At 37.4% G+C, this 19,970-nt stretch overlaps 1 protein-coding gene across 1 annotated transcript in view; it reads right to left on the bottom strand.

The window, feature by feature from the left end:
* The window catches only part of LOC124613827 (titin), a 524,266-nt gene that overhangs the window by 43,440 nt on the left and 460,856 nt on the right, over positions 1-19,970 (bottom strand). The window contains exons 141-148 of the mRNA XM_047142550.1: positions 17,473-17,629; positions 12,195-12,461; positions 11,920-12,034; positions 11,600-11,754; positions 10,489-10,646; positions 5,944-6,079; positions 5,500-5,641; positions 728-997 (exon numbers count right to left, since the gene is read on the bottom strand). Of these exons, the coding sequence (XP_046998506.1) occupies positions 728-997; positions 5,500-5,641; positions 5,944-6,079; positions 10,489-10,646; positions 11,600-11,754; positions 11,920-12,034; positions 12,195-12,461; positions 17,473-17,629 (1,400 nt within the window). The remainder of the gene's footprint in view (positions 1-727; positions 998-5,499; positions 5,642-5,943; positions 6,080-10,488; positions 10,647-11,599; positions 11,755-11,919; positions 12,035-12,194; positions 12,462-17,472; positions 17,630-19,970) is intronic.

Consider the following 19,970-nt stretch of genomic DNA (forward strand, 5'->3'; position numbering starts at 1 on the left):
TCAACGTTGACCACCTTCCAACTATCACTGAACTCCCTGCACCAAAGTGTTGAACAGACATACACTTGTGGCAATACACTTGTGTCAACTGATGATGAATATCCATGGGAGGAGCCCCTTTTGCATGCAAAAACCGAATTACAGAATGAATCTCGCACTTGGTGAGATCAACAATGGGCACCTCCATCACAGTTGGCTGCTGAGCCAATGCTGAGTGGCACAGCAGAGCACGGCCAGGAAGAATCGAGAGTGGGGGAACAGTCATGCACAGTGGTGTTGACAGATTTCATCCAGTACCTTCTCATGCAGCTGGAGCTCTTTGGGAACCTTGCTTCTGGATCAACCCTCACAGAACAAAATTTACTGAATGCAAAGACATCACACAAATTCTTTAATTCTCCACAACATCTACTTTGGCAAATTTTTCCCTGTCTATTTTTATTATTTCTTAATATCATCTTTAGTCCCATACTTGCTACAAGGCATACTTCAATGAACTTGACTTTCCTAGATATTCTAGAGAAATGGGGAAGACTGTGCAGTCAGTGAGATCAACAAGTCACTGAATAATTAAGTGGCAACAACGATAAAAATAATGATGAATCATGGTACAAATCAGAGGCTGTAAATATGGAGGTAAGGGTAACAAGAAATTATTACTATGTTTCATCTGGAACTCCATGTAATTTGTAGTTAAATAAAAGGTGGATTGAAAAGTAATACGTACCACTTTACTGTTGGCTCAGGTATTCCTCCAATAACACAAGAAAGAGTTATCGATTGTTTTAAGCCACACACTACCCCTTCCAGTGGCTGCTGGATTGCTGGTGGTTCAGCAGATAATGGTTTAGTAACTCGTATGTAACGGGTGTTGTGTGATGGAGCACCACGGCCAATATCATTCTCGGCTGACACACGGAACATGTATTCCCCATTTGTCTGAAGTTGTGTCACTTTGTGAGTTGTCTCTCTAACCATTTCCTTTACTTGAATCCATCTATGCAAAAGAAAATTTAGAAGAAAAGGAAAAATTACATCACAACTCACAAATCAGTGGCCCATATTCATTGGAAATATGTTAATTGACATTTATGTCTGTTACAACCATTTCAAATGTTATATTACTGGCTAAATGGCGCATTTCAGCATATGATCAAGTGCAGTCATATATTTCTATGTAAGTACTATAAGTACTCTCTTTGACACACACACAGACACACACACACACACACACACTCCACTGTCTTATTAATGGAACAAAAAATTATATGACAAAAAAAATTTTTTTTGGGCACCTCTTTCACAAATCATTTATTTTTGCTGCTGGTGCTCGATGTACTGGAGATCAAGAGGTTCTACAAGAACCATCCTGAAGAGCTATTAAATGAAGAAACAGGCTACAGTTACTCTACACTTCATTATACTGCTAAAGCTGGCTAATAACCCAAACAAATTGCATTATATTGTGCCCCATTATAAATCCATGTGCCAGTTCTTTATTTATTTTACTGTCCGATGTTTATGAATGTATATTTTGTATATTTAATATTAAAAATTTAATTTCTGTTATGATTGTAAATTCTTTGATATTTACTTCTGTACTATAATAAAAAATATACACCTCAAAAAAATTTTGCATCGCCTTGGTTCCAAGAGTTCCAGAACCTGTACAGAAAATTGGAACAGAAATCACATAAATTTCATTTCTGCCCTTTTTATTGCTCACGAAAAACACACAATGCATGTTGTACCTCCATACAGCAAGACCTTCAGAGATCACGGTCCAGGTTGCTGTACACACCAGTACCTCTAATACCCAGTAGCACATCCTCTTGCATTGATGCACACCTGTATTTCATTGTGGCATACTACATACAAGTGCATCAAGGCACTGTTGATCCAGATTGTCCCACTCAACAACAGTGATTCGGTGTAGATCCCTCAGAGTGGTTGGTGGGTCACGTCATCCAAAACAGCCCTTTTCAATCTATCCCAGGCATGTTCGATAGGGTTCAAGTCTGGAGAACATGCTGGCCTCTCTAGTCGAGAGATGTCATTATCCTGAAGGATGTCATTCATAAGATGCGCATGATGGGGGAGAGAATTCTCATCCATGAAGCAGCATGCCTAATCAATATGCTGCCGATATGGTTGCACTATCAGCCAGAGGATGGCATTCACATATCATACAGCCATTACAGCACCCTCCACGACCACCAGCGGCGTGCATCGGACACACATAATGCCACCCCAAAACAGCAGGGAACTTCCACCTTGCTGTACTCACTGGACAGTGTGTCTAAGGCATTCAGCCTGACCTGGTTGCCTCCAAACACGTCTCTGATGATTGTCTGGTTGTAGGCTTATGCAACACTCATCAGTGGAGAGAACATGATGCCCATCCTGAGCAGTCTATTCAGCATGTTGTTGGGCCCATCTGTACCATGCTGCATGGTGTCGTGGTTGGAAAGATGGACCTCACCATGGATGTCGGGAGTGAAGCTGCACATCATGCAACCTTTTGCAAACAGTTTGAATCGTAACACAATGCCCTGTGGCTGCACAAAAAGCATTACTAAATAGGGTGGCATTGCTGTCAGGGTTCCTCTGAGCCATAACCAGTAGGTACTGATTATCCACTGTAGTAGTAGCCATTGGGCAGCCTGAGCAAGGCATATCATCGACAGTTCCTGTCTCTCTGTATCTCGACCATGACTGAACAACATCTCTTTGGTTCACTCTGAGATGCCTGGACACTTCCCTTGTTGAGAGCCCTTCCTGGCACAAAGTGACAATGCGGATGTGACTGAACTGTGGTATTGACCATCTAGGCATGGCTGAACTACAGACAACATGAGCTGTGTACCTCCTTCCTGGTGGAATGACTGGAACTGATCAGCCATCGGACCCTCTCCATCTATTAGGTACTGCTCATGCATGATTGTTTACATTTTTGGGTGGGCTTAGTGACATCACTTAACAGTCAAAGGACTGTTCTGTGATACAATATCCACAGTCAACATCTGTCTTCAGGAGTTTTGGGAACCGGGGTGATGCAAAAATTTTTGATGTGTGTATCTTTGTCACTTATGCTAGGCAACAGGCTAATAACCTGGCCACAAAAACAGATTATAATGAAATAACTGGCAAAAAAGAATTCTTTTTATGTAATTGTGTTTCATCAGTTTCCCATACTGAAATCAACAGAAATTATAAAAAAAGAAATTATAGTCCCCAAAACCGAATCACTACTTGGAGACACCAATATATGCTGAAACTAAATGGAGTCACAAAGAACATTTCAGTGACTACCACCATAACCTTGTTTTCTTTCAATTCACATTATATGTACTTTGTGAACATAACTATTTTCTAATTTTACAGAGCTTTGTTAGTGCTCTAACACATACTGGTATTCTGAATATCATTAAGTTCTTCGTTACCATAAGCATGTGAATGCAGAAATGCACATTGCTTAATGGTATAAATTCAGTCAACAAAACAGAAGCTTTCCCATAATGCAACAGGACTAACACCCCTGGGAGAAGTGTTATCATGACATATATTCAGCTAAAAAGTAAAAAATTTCATTTACTTGTGGTAGGAACTATAATCAGATGCTCCACCCACGTATCTTATTTAATCAGCACATTATTTAATGAAAGTGGGATAACAAAGGAAAAAAAGGGAAAGACAACTGACACAAAAAGACTTGAGAAATGAAAAACTTATAGCAGTGGGAATGAGATGAGGGATGGTGGGGGTGATGAAAAATGATATAGGCAACAACCACACTAATTAACATACTTGAAGATCAGGTTGAAGTTGGGGAATACGCTAATAATACACAGATCAGCAAGTCTGCATGTAGTGATACAAGCAGTAATGTCTTTGTGACTGGTACTACACATAACCGTATCATCAACTTATATATATAACACACACAACACAAATATCAAGCTTTTGCAACCCACGGTTGCTTCATCAGGAAAGAGGGAAGGAGAGGGAAAGACGAAAGGATGTGGGTTTTAAGTGAGAGGGTAAGGAGTCATTCCAATTCTGGGAGCCCGGGAGCGGAAAGACTTACCTTAGGGGGGAAAAAAAGGACAGGTATACACTCGCACACACACACACACACACACACACATATCCATCCGCACATATACAGACACAGGCAGACATATGTAAATCCAAAGAGGTTGGGCAGAGATGTCAGTCAAGACGGAAGTACAGAGGCAAAGATGTTGTTGAATGACAGGTGAGGTACGAGCAGCGGCAACTTGAAATTAGCGGAGGTTGAGGCCTGGTGGGTAACGGGAAGAGAGAATATATTGAAGGGCAAGTTCCCATCTCAGGAGTTCTGATAGGTTGGTGTCAGAGGGAAGTATCCAGATAACCCGGATGGTGTAACACTGTGCCAAGATGTGCTGGCCGTGCACCAAGGCATGTTTAGCCACAGGGTGATCCTCATTACCAACAAACACTGACTGCCTGTGTCCGTTAATGCGAATGGACAGTTTGTTGCTGGTCACTCCCACATAGAAGGCTTCACAGTGTAGTCATGTCAGTTGGTAAATCACGTGGGTGCTTTCATACGTGGCTCTGCTTTTGATCATGTACACCTTCCGGGTTACAGGACTGGAGTAGGTGGTGGTGGGAGGGTGCATGGGACAGGTCTTACACTGGGGGGCGGTTACAAGGGTAGGAGCCAGAGGGTAGGGAAGGTGGTTTGGGGATTTCATAGGGATGAACCAAGAGGTTACGAAGGTTAGGTGGACAGTGGAAAGACACTCTTGGTGGAGTGGGGAGGATTTCATGAAGGATGGATCTCATTTCAGGGCAGGATTTGAGGAAGTTGTATCCCTGCTGGAGAGCCACATTCAGAGTCTGATCCAGTTCCGGAAAGTATCCTGTCACAAGTGGGGCACTTTTGGGGTTCTTCTGTGGGAGGTTCTGGGTTTGAGGGGAAGTGGCTCTGGTTATTTGCTTCTGTACTAGGTCGGGAGGGTAATTGCGGGATGCGAAAACTGTTTTCAGGTTATTGGTGTAATGGTTCAGGGATTCAGGACTGGAGCAGATTCGTTTGCCCTACAACTTAGGTCTTCATTTTTGCTCGAACCATGGATATAATTAGTTTTAAATATAAGTGGCACAACTGGTTAACAGATCACCCTTTTTATAATATTAAAGAATACTTTGGTTTGCCAGATTATTATATTAACTTTTAAAAACTGTTACTTTTAATTGTATTATTATGTACTGCATAAACTTTGAAGAACTAATATTTAATGCTACACATTGTACTACTGTGCATTGTATATACTTTATCTTGTATCACATTGATGAAACCCATATCATAGTGAAAAGATTTATGGTGAATAAAGATTCTTGATCCATGATTCATTGTTTTGTTTCAGTTTAGAAGACTTGAATAAACTTATTTCTTGACTTTATATAGTAAATTACAAGTTGAGACGAGATTTCAGTGAAACAACTTACGTGAAATCAGTCTTGTCATGGTATTCCAGAACATAGTTTGTAATAGGAGAATGTCCATCAAATTCTGGAGGCTTCCAGTGAAGTGTAATGGTCTGGTCAGTGACTTCAACAACTTCTGGGATGCCTGGCTCTGATGGTGGCTCTGTAACATATGAACGTATTTATTATGTTAATAAATAAGGCACTCATAATTTTCTGCTGTCAGAAAAGTCTTCTTACTTTGTTCCTCGACCTTAGATATTTAAACACAAATTGTATTTTGTACAAGAATATTAGACATTCAAAGCACATCTATGTTTACACAGAAGTATTTCCTTCTAATCACTTAATTGCATTACTAGAAGAGTTCTATCCTGTTATGACTGTAACATAAAAACTACAAAATTAAATTGGTCATGTGAAAAGCACTAATTATGGTTTCACCAAAAATTAAAGAAAAATTACCCATTAGAATGAGGGTCATCTCTGCTGAGGCTTCCCCTTGCCTGTTGGATAATTTAACAGTATAGCTTGCAGCATCTGTTTCTTCAGCTTTCTTAATGGTCAGAGTTGCAGAATTCTCAGTCAGTGTTTGTATAATCTGAAATAATTAGCAGAAGTGAGTCACAAATATTTTATTCATTTGTTGGTTCATGCAACTGCTTCATTACATCAAATAATAAATTATCATTAAGCTTGAAAAGCAAGCAAACTGCTTTTTTTGCACTAATATTTGTTTATTATGAATCTATTTTCGGCTTATTACGCCATTGTCAGATGATAACCGACTGGCATCCACAAGAGATGCTAGTGTGCATGAAGCCAAATCTTTAAAATTAAAGATATTACTGATCCACAGAAGCACTGGTCATGGCATAGGGTACAAAATGTCTGCATGCACTAAGAGCATAAGTAAACATAAATATGACAGGATGGCTGCTTCAGTCAAAGGCGAAGGAAACACTGAAATGCAGTGTGTTACACCTTCAAATTAGGCTAACAATTTAAGACTGGACTGAGGATTTCTTGGTAGGGAGGATGTGGCATGTTACTTTGGGTGGAAAATCATTGACAGTTGTAGAAGAAACTTAAGGTATGCTCCAGGGAAGTAAGTTGTGACCCTTGCTGTTTATTTTGTATAGTAATGACCTTGCAAACAATATTAATAGTAACTCGGGACTTTTTGCTAGTAATGCAGTTATCTATAATGAAGTACTATATGAGAAAAGCTGCTAAATATTCAGTATGGTCCTTATAAAATTTGAAAATGGTGCAAAGATTTGGAACTTACTTTAAATGTTCAGAAATGTAAAATTTTGCACTTCATAAAACTAAAAAACAATATAAGTGAGGCACAGTTGGAATTGGTCAAATCATAAAAATACGTTGGTGTAATAAATTTTAGGGATATGGAATGGAATTATCAAGTGGCTCAGTCACAGATAAAGCAGTTGGCAGACAACAGTTCATTGTAGAATACTGGGAAATGTAATCAGCCTGCAAAGGAAATTGTTTACAAAACTCTTGTACGATTCCTACAAGAATGTTGCTCAAGTATGTGGGACCTGTATCAAGACTAACAGGGGATACAGAACAATATATAAAGATGGACAGCTTGTATGGTCACAGGTTTATATAGCCACGAGGGAGTTTCAGGGAGATGCTGAAAAAAAAAAAGAAACTGTCAGATACTTCAAGATAGAGGCAAACTATCCTGAGAAAGCCTACTCACGAAGTTTCAAGTACAAACTTTAAATTATGAATCGAGCAACATACAATGACCCCCTATTTACTGCTCCCACATGGATTGTAAAGATAAAATTAGACTAATTACAGTATGCCCAGAGGTGTTCAATCATCATACTTCCAGCATGCCACACATGAATGGAATGGGATAAAGCCATAACAACTGGTATGTGGGATGTACCTTTCGTCATGCACTTCAAGTGGTTTGTAGAGTTGAATGCAGATTTACATGTAATCTGTGTTCACATCTCTTAGTTTTCTTTTCAACCATGGGATGATAATAAACTTTATTAATCCTGAAATGGCACACAGTATGTTATATATAACTATAATGGCAAATCTCAGCCATGTAAGATAGCTTGACGGAAAACAAATCATTTCAAGATTTGGTGGAAAGCAACTTTTTATACCAGCATGATATGTGGAATATTGTCAAATGTCTCTAATTGGGCAGAAGGCAGTTTGTCTTCCATATTCAGTTTTGGACCCTGGGTGGCTGTTTTGACACTACAGTGAAGTGCTGAAAAATCAGTGACATAACGTCTCAGAAGAGAACTTTGAAGTTATGACAATGCTTTCTTTTGAAAAATTTTCAACATAGTATGCAAAGTTATTTTTCTTTAACTAATTATGTTTAGTGGTTTCACCATACATGATTTATTTTTTTAATAATGCAAATTGCTGAAGATCAAGATATTACAGCACAAGATGATTATGACCTTGAGTTCATGATATGACAATTATATCAGGAATACGACAGATGTGAACTACAAATGAGTAACAATGAGTAACAAAAACAGAGTATCTGGTGGCAAATAGTGATGCTAAATTTGAATGACAAAGCAGTTATGAGACACGTAGAGGAATTTAAATATCTCAGGGCACATATTGATAAAAATGGTTTGCGCCATACAGAAATAAAATATAGAATACAGCAAAGCAGTAAAGTGTTAGAGTGTATGAATTCTTTTTGGTGGGATATGAGTATGTCCAACAGCGATAAGAAAAGAGTAGGTAAGATAATGGTTGACTCAGTGCTATGTTATGGATCAGAACTATGGATCTTAAAGGCAGATCTCAAAAGAAGACTAATAGCTGTGGAAATGGATTATTTGCATAGGAGTGCCAGAATATTAAGAATTGAAAGGAAAACTAATGATGAAGTAAGAGCTAGAATGAAAGCAAATGATACAGTGATAGATAGAATTGAAAGAAAATCATTAAAATGGTACAGACATATGATGAGAATGCCAGATCATCAGTGGCCAAAGAAGGTTTACGAATGGAAACCACCCAGCAGACATATCCATGGAAGACCACGACACTCTTGGACAGACCACACAAATAGAGCAATGGAACGTTGCAGCATCGACAAGGAAGATGCGCTGGATAAAGAAGCTTGGCGGAGGATAACAGATATACAACAAGATGTTGTTATTAATTAATCTTTGTATTGATTAATCCTGTAATAATAATAATAAAATGCAAATAAATGTGTAGTTTGATTTCAATATATATAATGTTAACAGACTGGTTTACTTTCATTTTCCACATGCCACTAAAAAACAATGAAATAAGGCAAATTAAGGAAATACAATACTTCAAAAATAATGTGTGAGAAACTAATACCAAAATGGGCAAAATAAACGTAAACCAGTAGAAAAATACTGAAACTGTCAGAAAGAACACCAAAACCGGCAAAAAATGTGGCCACAAAATAAAACAATGTTTTAGTGTACAGTAGTGTGATAGTGTACTATTAATAATGGTGTACAGAATAAAACTGCCCTGAGTTTTTTCTCTTTTGTCAATGAATATTTTGACTTGTTCCACATTTATGAATGGATCTACGGAAAATAATGAATGCATGAATGTCAGATATCACTCATGTTCCATTAGGGTGCCATCTGAGTCTGTTCTTATCTCTCAGTATTCGGCAAAGTACCTCCTTGATCCATCTACCATATATTCATCTGTCTACATACCCCCTCCCCCACTGCCCATTTCATTTTCCCTATGGTCATTATTATCATTGCTTTTCCAGTCAGTTCCCTGATCTACTTGCTTGTTTTCGTGGCTTTCCTAGTATTCCCCAATAAACATCTCTGCACTCCTTGCTGAGTGAGAACATTCCAACCATTTTATGGAAACTTCCTGGCAGATTAAAACTGTGTGCCCGACCGAGACTCGAACTCGGGACCTTTGCCTTTCGCGGGCAAGTGCTCTACCATCTGAGCTACCGAAGCACAACTCATGCCCGGTACTCACAGCTTTACTTCTGCCAGTATCTCGTCTCCTACCTTCTGAAGGTCCCGAGTTCGAGTCTCGGTCGGGCACACAGTTTTAACCTGCCAGGAAGTTTCATATCAGCGCACACTCCACTGCAGAGTGAAAATCTCATTCTGGATTTTATGGAAAACTTTCCTATAATTGATCCAACAGTAACTGTGTTTCACAAAATTCTTTAATTCTATTTTTTCAGCACTGCATCACAAAAATTTGTGTGAAACAAGGATGGAAAGATACAATAAAAGATTACATCTACAAGACAGTCACTGTGCTACCACTGGGTTGTATGCTAGTCTAAGTTAATTGTGTTTGTTGTTTCTGTTAATGCAAACGGTACAGTGTTCTCTCTAACAGATTTTTCAGACTAAATATTACTGATGTGTCATCTTATGCTCATCTGATAACGTCAAAAAATGAGTGGTATTGAAAAATAACTGTAACTTTAGCATAAATTTTTTGAAATGTGAAATACACTGGAGCCAACGTTTTAAAGAAACACAGGTAGGAAAGTATTCTGAATGATACTTTACATGATATGAGACTGCCCTCTAGTTGATAAGGAGTAATAACATGGAAAGCATTTACAAAGTAATTATAGAAATACTGTAGCATTATCTGTTCATCAGGTAAGTATGATTTGAGAGGACTTACAGTGGCTTCAAAATTTTTCTAAGAGGACAGGGAAACACCAAGAACCACTTATTATATGCTAATCATATGTGGAATCAAGTATTTAAAAGACTGAAGATTAACAGGAACTTTGAAAAAATGCATTATGACAGATGTGGATGTTTGGAAACTCATTGTTGCTACCTAATAAACTGAAAATTCATTCCAAACCATCCTTACTGCAATTCTTTGATTATTACAAGTTATTAAGAAAAATACGAGAAAATATATAACACAAGAGTTTTTAAAACTGCCATCAACTTCCATCTGCAATATGGCCTGAATAATAATGAACTTATAACATACCCTTGGCGATTTCTTGACAAGTTTGCCATTGATGAACCATTCATCCTGTGGTGGAGGAGCTGCAGTGAATTTCACCTCAATAGTTACATCATCTCCTTTTTTAACTCGATATTCTTTTGTAAGAGATTCGATGTTAATCCTTGGTGCTGTTTCAATTACTAAAAATAGGAAACAAGGCAAATTACAATATAATTATTACACAAGCTATCTGTATCAATGTGAACAAATTAATATTACACTTAAAGCACAAAGAGCATATTAAACAAACTTAAGCTTACAAATATATATGATCTGAATGAACATACAAATTGTTGATGTCGTCGCTCTCAGCTGAAGACTTTTGTGGTGGAGCTCTCCACAGTACACTATCCTGTCAAAACCTCTACAGCACTGCATGACTATGTCAACCTATATCTATTTGAACCTGCTTACTGCAACAAAGTTCAGTTTCCCCTACACAGTTTAGATTCCCCCTGCACAGACACACACACTCCTGCATCATCACACCCATGTCTCATTATGTGCCATGTCAGCTAATCTCATCTTTTAGTCTAGTTGCACCATAAATTTCTCTCCAATTTGATTCTGTACCTCTTCATTAGTTATTTCTTCTTCTTCTTCTTTCTGAAACATTTGTGCTTATGCAGGTTGTTCACAGACAGCAAGTTTCTCTTTTCTCCTACAATCTGCCAATCAGTGTGCCTTACTTGAATATTTCAGGTATCTCAACTGCAGATTTTTCAGTGTTCATTTAACTTTAGGACTCTGTATCTCAGAATGAACAAAAATGGACTAGTACCACTATTGAAACAAGCCCTTCATAAGTGTGTGCCTATGTGTACTCTAGCTCATTAAAGGATTCATCCAAAACCTAGCAAACTTTCCATTTTTTCAGTGTGCCTGTCTATGACTTTCACTCCTTTACTTCTAAATTATTTACTAGAGACAGCTGTGTTCAGTTTAGTGATTCTTTGTAAGTCATATCTCTAAAAACTGTACAGAACTTGTGGAAGAAGGAAAGTGATGATGCGAGCACTCACTCACTCACACACACACACACACACACACACACATTGCTCTTGTGGAACATGCATAAAAAGTATTTACTTACTTTCAACTTTAAGTTTTGATGTTGATTTTACATTCAAAGCAACACAGCTATAGTCTGCTTGATCCTCAATGGTAACATTCTTTACAACTAATTTCTTCACAGATCCCTCTGAGGTTATTTGGTACCGCTCAGATGATTTTATTTCTTTGCCTTTCCTAAAGGAGGAACACAATTTTCTGTTTATTAAAATAATCTGGTGTGATGCTGGTAAATGGTAGGTATACAAAGTCTCACAAACATCATCATAAGCAGATCATTTTGTAGATCACCATAGCAAATTTTAAAGCAGTAACATATTTACTGGAAGATTTATTACTTACATCAACCATTTCACATTAACATCAGATCGTGACAGTTCTACAGTGAATGTAGCATCCAAGTTTAGAGGAATTAATGTCACATCTGGCAATTTCTTAAGGAACTGCACAGCTGGCTCTGTAATGCATGAATAAATAATTAATAATGAAATAAATAAGTAAATAAATGATTTATTGTGAAAGAGATGACAAAATCTACAAACATTAATAGAAGTAAACTGTTTTGCATGTGGTCTATTAAAATATAACTCTCAAATAAAATTTCATATTATTTGTACCTTCAACAGTTAGTCGTGCTGAAGATGTCTGTTCACCAACTTCGCAAGAGTAAACACCTGCATCCTTAAGTTCGGAATTGTACACTTTCAGGCGCTGCCTCTTCCCATCAATGGACAGTTGCACATGTTCAGAAAATTGCAGCTCCTTGCCATCTTTAAACCATCGGACAAGGGCATCTCCCTTTGTTAGCTCTATTTCAAATGTTGCTTTCTCACCCTTCGCAACAGTCACATCCTGCATCTTAGTGGTTATCTCTGGTGGAAGTTCTGTAATTAATCAGTTATACATATTTAATCATTTGATGTTTAATTTACCTTGACAATTATATCCGTTTTGTAAGCAACAGGAATTCAAAGGAGAGGCCTATCATTCACACCAGGTTAAGCAAAAATTGCTTGAGACATTTGTTTGCATAGAAGTTCACCTAGGTAGTTTACAATGCAAAAATTGGCATAACATTATTGGTCTATTTACATGAAGGAGAAACTTCAATGTTTTGAAAGTAATTAAGTTATACATTAACAGTGAGAAGATGCTGTGAGAGACTAATTCTGTACACTTTTCTCTGTTCACCATAAGAAAAAACCTGATGTAAACATTATGCCATGTAGTCTTCCATGTTTACTTGCATCTCAATTAATTTTGTTTCACATGGAGTGGAAGTAAGCTGTGTCCAGTACAGTCAAGTAAGATCATAAGGATATATTTTATGATGTATTACACACACAGAGACTGAGCGATAATGTGGGACAACAGCTTTACCATAGCATTAAACTTGGACAGCACTGGCCAGCCAGCTAGTCCAACTAACCTGTAATGATATGAGCAATAGCAGTTCAGATGTGACAAGACACAAGCAAAGAAACAACATAGCTTTGGATGTCATTTAATTTTTAAAGAGACTGAAATAATATCTGGCAAAACTCCAGCACTATCACACACTTCTTAGCTGACCATATTGGAAGCATAAAATGCTCTCATTCTCATCTAACACAGTATTCTAATTACAAACAAGAGTGATGAAAACTTGTAACTTATGCACAGGGTAATTTTTCTGAGTGAGTTTTCTGATTCCTTACCTTGACTCCAGATCAGTTCTGTGGGGTTCATATTGTAATGGTACAGTGGCAAATATAAAAATGCAGCATTTGTATTGTATGCTCAATGCTGTGAAAATGATTGTTTTTTATATTTCTACAACACTTATCACTCTGGTTCATGTGAGACTACATCTGTGGCATAAAACACTGAACACAGTCCAAATAAAGGGTATTTGGTTTTTTCTTTTGTGTCCTAAAACATTAAATTGTTATGTTTGCTTAATTTTAGCAACCTTTATCAACAGTCTTCTGCAAGATATTGATAATTAAGAATTTATATCTGAAATGAAAACAGGAATTTCGTTTGCAATATGTAATTAGAAAGAAGAAGACATCACTATTCACAAAAAATGATCATGAATTATACAGTTACGAGATTTGCATACTTCAGATTGAATGAAAAAGAAAAGAAAAAAGAAAGAAAGGTGACTACAGTGAGAGATGAATCAGCGATCCATGACCCGTAGTGGGTTACCAAGCTACAGCACTACCAACCCTGCTATACATCTTTTGTGTGTGTGTGTGTGTGTGTGTGTGTGTGTGTGTGTGTGTGTGTGTTTCAACTGTAACAAATACAGTCCATTGGAAAATTCCAAAGCTGATTTTTTCTGTAAATTTATGAAAAACATTAAGAACAACCTAGGGCACTTTTTAACTGTATTCCACACGTGTGTTTCACTTTGGAATAGGCAGCAGCCTCAGCCATTTTCATACTGCGTACTAACAGTGTAATAATCAGAGCACAACAGTTATTTTTGAAATAACAACTGCAAAGCTAAAGCATGATTAAGAAAAGCATTGATGGCTGTTAATACATAGAATATCTTAAAGTTTCATTTAATGTAACTTAATAATAATATATCTAATACATAAGCTGGACCTACTTCCAAGAGTGTAACAACACCAGTGTATGTGTGCTGCAGCTTCTGACCAATCATTGCATTTGCATTTGTTTAAATCAGGTTTATTCTTGTGATGAACAGAGTATAGTAACCTACTTCCAAGAGTGTAACAACACCAGTATATGTGTGCTATGCTTCTGACCAATCACTGCATTTGCATTTGTTTACATCAGGTTTATTCTTATGATGAACAGAGTATAATAACAATTAAATATCATCACACTGCTATATTCTATTTTATGAGAGGCAATTGAAAAGTCCATGCAAAGTCTGAGAGATGCACCACCACCACATATTGAGGTCATGTTTAGTTAGTAGCATCTTTGGAAAGAAAGCACACCAAGTTTCAGCCATATTGGTCTATTTCTTTGTGTTTGGCATTCGTGTGAATCAAGGAAGTCAAAAAATGGACGAAGAAGAATTTCATTTGGTGATTAAAAATTACTTTATGAAAGGCAAAATGCCTCAGAGGACAAAAGAGAAGCTTGATAAACATTACTGTATCTCTGCACCTTTGATTGGAAGAGTTTATAAGTGGTTTCAAAATTTTCGGAGTGGCCGTATGGACACAAGTGATGCTGAACGTTCTGGACGCCCTGTGGAGGTGACGACTCCAAAAATCATTGACAAAATCCATGGTATGGTGATGGATGACAGAAGAGTTAAGGTGCATGAGACTGCTAGTGCTGTGGGCATCTAGAGTGAATGGATACATAATATTTTGCGTAAACATTTGGACATGAGAAAGCTATCCGCAAGATGGATTCCAAGAATGCTCACCCTTGACCAGAAACGGAATCGTGTAAAGTGTTGCAAGGATGGTTTGCAGCTGTTCAGCAAGAATCTGCAGGACTTTAAGCATCATTTCGTCATTGTGGATGAAACATGGATACATTACTACACTCCTGAGACCAAACAACAATCTGAACAATGGGTTACCAAGGGAGAATCTGCACCAATAAAGGTGAAGACCAGTCCTTCGGCCGGAAAGGTTTACAGTGACTGTATTTTGGGATTCGCAAGGGATAATCCTCATCGACTATCTGGAGAAGGGTAAAACTATTACAGGTGCATATTATCCAACGTTATAGGACCGTTTGAAAACTGAGCTGCAAGAAAAACGCCAGTAACTGGACTGCAAAAAAGTCCTTTTCCATCATGATAATGCACCAGCACACACCTTAGCAGTTGTGGTCACAAAATTAATGGAAATAGGATTCCAACTTGTTTTTCATCCCCCCTATTCTCCAGACTTGGCTCCCTCGGACTACTGTTTGTTCCCCAATTTGAAGAAATGGCTGCCGGGACAAAGATTTTATTCAAACGAAGAGGTGAGTGCAGCAACTAATAACTATTTTGCAGACTTGGACAATTCCTATTATTCAGAAAGGATCAACAAATTAGAACAGAGTTGGATGAAGTGTATAGGTCTAAAAGGAGACTATGTTGAAGAAAAAAAGGTTTACCCTAAACATGTAAGTAGTTTTTATTTTTGCACGGACTTTTCAAACGCCCCTCATATGTGTGCCTACAACAATTATAGGCCACTTGATGTTGTTTGGTGCCCTGGTTCTATGAACAGTCACCAGGTTTGAATACTCTCGAATTTCCCTTCACCCATGCTGTCTTCTCTGTCTGGTAACATAGACCACGTCTAGTAGCTAATATTCTTTATAATGAGTCGTTCATGTAATTCGCTATTTGTCTTTTTTACAACTTTTAATCTTGTAGCTGCTTGCATTATCAAATCATACAACTTTCTTGCTCTTAAATTTTTAATGTCTGTCTGTAACAGAGCAAGCTGGGACTATCCTAATGTTCTTATACATAGATTTATAGACTATTAGAGCTCATTTGAAGCCGTTGTTGTCCTCTTTTTAACAAATGTTTTACTTTTTCTAAAAAATTCATATTTCAAAAATTAAGAAGTTACATACACCAGCCAGTCTCTTCTTATGCCATTCTTGATTGACTGATGTTTTATTATCAACAATGTAGGGAAAGACATATTGCTACTTACCATAAAGAACACACATTAAGTTCCAGACAGGCGCAACTAAAAGACTCTTACACGAAGCTTTCAGCCACGGCCTTCATCAGAAAAAGAGAAACACATACCGTCCACACACCCAAGCAAGCACACCTCATGCACACACAACCATAACTCTGGCAGCTCGAGTCTTCTTCACAGTAAGTAACAATCTATCTTTTCCAACATCGTTGATATTCCTACCTGGAGTTTCTATTGTTTGACATTTTATTATACTGTCTCTAAACAGGAGATCTCATTTATTTCCACTGTTTCTTGTGCAATTTCCAAATACAGTGAATTCAAAAGTTTCTTAGATCTTACTTATTTTGATTAGAACACAGATTACATCAGACTGGTTTTATTCCATTCAGGTTCACAATATTAGTATTTGTTCCAGGCATAACATTTCCTTGCATTTTTGTCACTGATTCTTCTCCATACAACTTATCAACATGTAGACCTGTGCCACAGTCTTAATGGAATTTTAGGAACTTTTTCTAAACAACTCCCAGACTCAAGTTGCCCAGCCAGATATCATCATATACTTGTATGTCTAAAAATTCAGCACTTAGGATGATTACAATTGCTTTCAATTATTCACATAAGTGACAAGATTTAAAAACAATTCCTTTATATTCATGAACTTAGCACCAAAAATGAATAAAAATCTTCTTTTCCTCTTGCCAATCCCCATAAGATATCTTCCACACTTATTGAATACATTGCTTTAAAACATGTTATAACTTTTTTCCATATGAAAATTAAATACCAAGTGGTATACAGCAATGACACTAATACTTTCATTTTTTGTTGAGATAGAGTCTTGCTCCTATTTATCACTCCAGACAAGCAAATAAATGAGGTCAAAAGCTTTATCTTACATGTAACTGAGATTTTTACCTCTTATATTGAATAATTTGTAACTACTATCAAGTGCCTTCTTTTACAAACTTGGTTTTACGAATACTAGTTGTTAATGTACAACAATATGGACAATATCAAATGCTCTACAAAATTAGTGAAGGACTGGTTGTAAGAAATTAAAAACAACTATGTGCATAACCTTGGAGTGAAACTGTTTACAAACCGGTATGGTGGAACATGAGCATGTGACACAGGATTTGTCAAGCTAGGAAATAAAATGTAGTGGGAATAACTACAGCATTAATTTTTAACATATCAGTTCAGAGTTAGGAAAAGCTCTGCGTATGTTATTTAAAACTGTGTATATTTTAGTACGTACCAACAACAGAGACTTCTGCAGTACACTCTTGTTCTCCAAGGGCACATGTGTACTCGCCTTCATCGTGGACAGACACACCTCGAATCAGTAACTTGCGTACTGTTCCTTGCTTCTCAAATACAAATTTATCACTTGTGTCTGTCAGTTGTTCACCATCCTGAAAGATCACAAGCAGAAATTAATGGTTATTCATACCTCCAGCGCAACTATCTATGCACCTACAGAAACTACAATCAGCCAAACAAACCGAAACTGAGTACTAACAAAATGAATGCCACTCATTCATAGAGTTAACAATGATGTATTTCTAGATGCAAAAATAAAACAGAATCATATGACACTGGCTGTAGCATTGCAAAGTAAAGAACTGAGTTTTAATGATATTGAAAATAGATACTACTGAATTAGCCCAAGTTCAATAGGTAACACAGCAGGTACCACTCAAGCCATAAAAATTTTTTGTTGATTAAAATACACACTTCCCAAAACTTGAGTCTGTATTTGTCATGTTTTTTTTTGGCAAAAACTGGGTAAACCTGCATCTTGCTTTTCTTGGAAGTAGCTGCTCATCAGTTGTAATATTTTCACCAGGGCAGTAACACTGCAGGCAGTTTTGCCCAATCTTGTTCCACCATTCAGAAATAAGAGAGAACTTGTTATCAGAACTATATTCAGCTTGGGATAAGTTTTTAACAAAGCAGAGGAATCTAATAAGTTTGCAGACTCTGTCTCTTGTCATTTTATCCCTGATGTGATTAGGCCACCAAGAACATAAGCAAAGGTCATCCAAAAGAACACTTCTAACCCAAATGGCACATCTGGTGTAAATGACAGCAATCACTGCCTCCAATTCCTCCAATGACACACTGCAAAGTATGTTCTTCATTTAATTCTGAGCATTTGATGCTCAGCTTCTTTTTATGACACACAGCACTGATCAGCAAAAAGAAGTCAGAAGGCACTGATGATAGAGCCATCGACTGGGTGGCAAGCATATGCAGTGAGTCCTCTTGTTGCCTTGAGGATGTTCAAAACAGCCCCTCTTCAAGGGCTTCTTAGTGACCTTGTATTCCATTCCATTTTGTTTCTAGCTGCGATCTTCACTGTTGTAACAGCTGAGTCTTGAAATTGTTGTAGGAAGAAATGAGATGGAGAGACATCTACTAATGATAACTCATTCTCAGTTTTGCTAAATTCATAATCAGTTGTCTCTGCCAGAAAATCAACATCTGGTTCCAATGAGTCACTCTCTACTTCAATATCTGAGTACTCCATAACACGCAAAATCTCTTCATTGGTAACACTGGTGCAGCATAATTGAAAGCACATGTTATCATACTAAAAAAAATTATCTCAATGATGAGTCACAGCAGCAGCAACACACAAAAAACAACTGAAAGTTACATTACAATGTCCAGTGTGGAAATCTTGCTGACAAAGCATCTATCATCATTCAAGGCAGCAATTGTTGACCAGAGCAAAATGCAACACAGTTACCTTTACAATTATGAGGACAGCAGTATGCTAAATGTGAGCTACTTCAGGGTTCAATTGAGCCCTCCCACTGCTATAGGAATACTTCAAGAATTTATGTGGAATTGTGAAGATACAGCAAATAATGGTACACTACTGTCAAAAGTAGAAGAAATAAGGAAATGTCATGAAGTTTGGAAGAAATAAATTAAAAATGGAATTCAATATTGCAGAAGTAAAAGTTTAAAGGTATCTTTTGTCCCCTTTTGCTGTTCTAGTGTCATGGGCAAAAAGTGCATACCATACTTTATAGGCATTCTATACAAGGCCCCTTCATCAAACAGCAATATCTTAACTATAATCCATTTCATGCAATACACTGTGAGGCATATGTGGAGTCACTGACATATGTGAATTATAAACATAAAGTCTTTCACATAACACAATAAAAAGTAATTCCACTGAAGTCAGATCTAGAGATCTAGGTGGCCATGAGCAGGACACACTGTCATCATGTCGGCTATGATCAATCCAACAGTCTGGAAGTAGTTGATTTAAAACTGTACCAGCTTTCGATTCACTGTGCTTGGATGTCAACTGAAATTTTGAACCTTCTTTAATTTTCTCTGTAAACCTTATCAGTGTATCACCTTGAATTAAATAGTTATAACAATATGTAACTGTTCTATACAGTTTGAATTGTCCTGTACATCGTTTAGGAAGATAATGTACAACACTGGCATTTGTAGGATCATGTTTAGGAAAAATGGAATGACTAGAGACAGGATGTTCATTTACATTAGTATATCCTGAAGAAATCATCAACTTTTCATTCACTTTGTTTCAACATGTGTCCTGTTGCCTAGTAGGCACAGGGTCCACCATGGGCCCTGAAAACTTATTCCACGCACGATGACATCGACACATATAAGGCATGAATGGTGGCCTGTGGTATAGCCATCCATGTTGTATTTACTTGGTTCCAAAGTTCAGGGTCACAGCACTGCACCTGTTGTTTCACTATA

The sequence above is a fragment of the Schistocerca americana genome, chromosome 4, assembly GCF_021461395.2.
Source record: "Schistocerca americana isolate TAMUIC-IGC-003095 chromosome 4, iqSchAmer2.1, whole genome shotgun sequence".
NCBI lineage: Eukaryota > Metazoa > Arthropoda > Insecta > Orthoptera > Acrididae > Schistocerca > Schistocerca americana.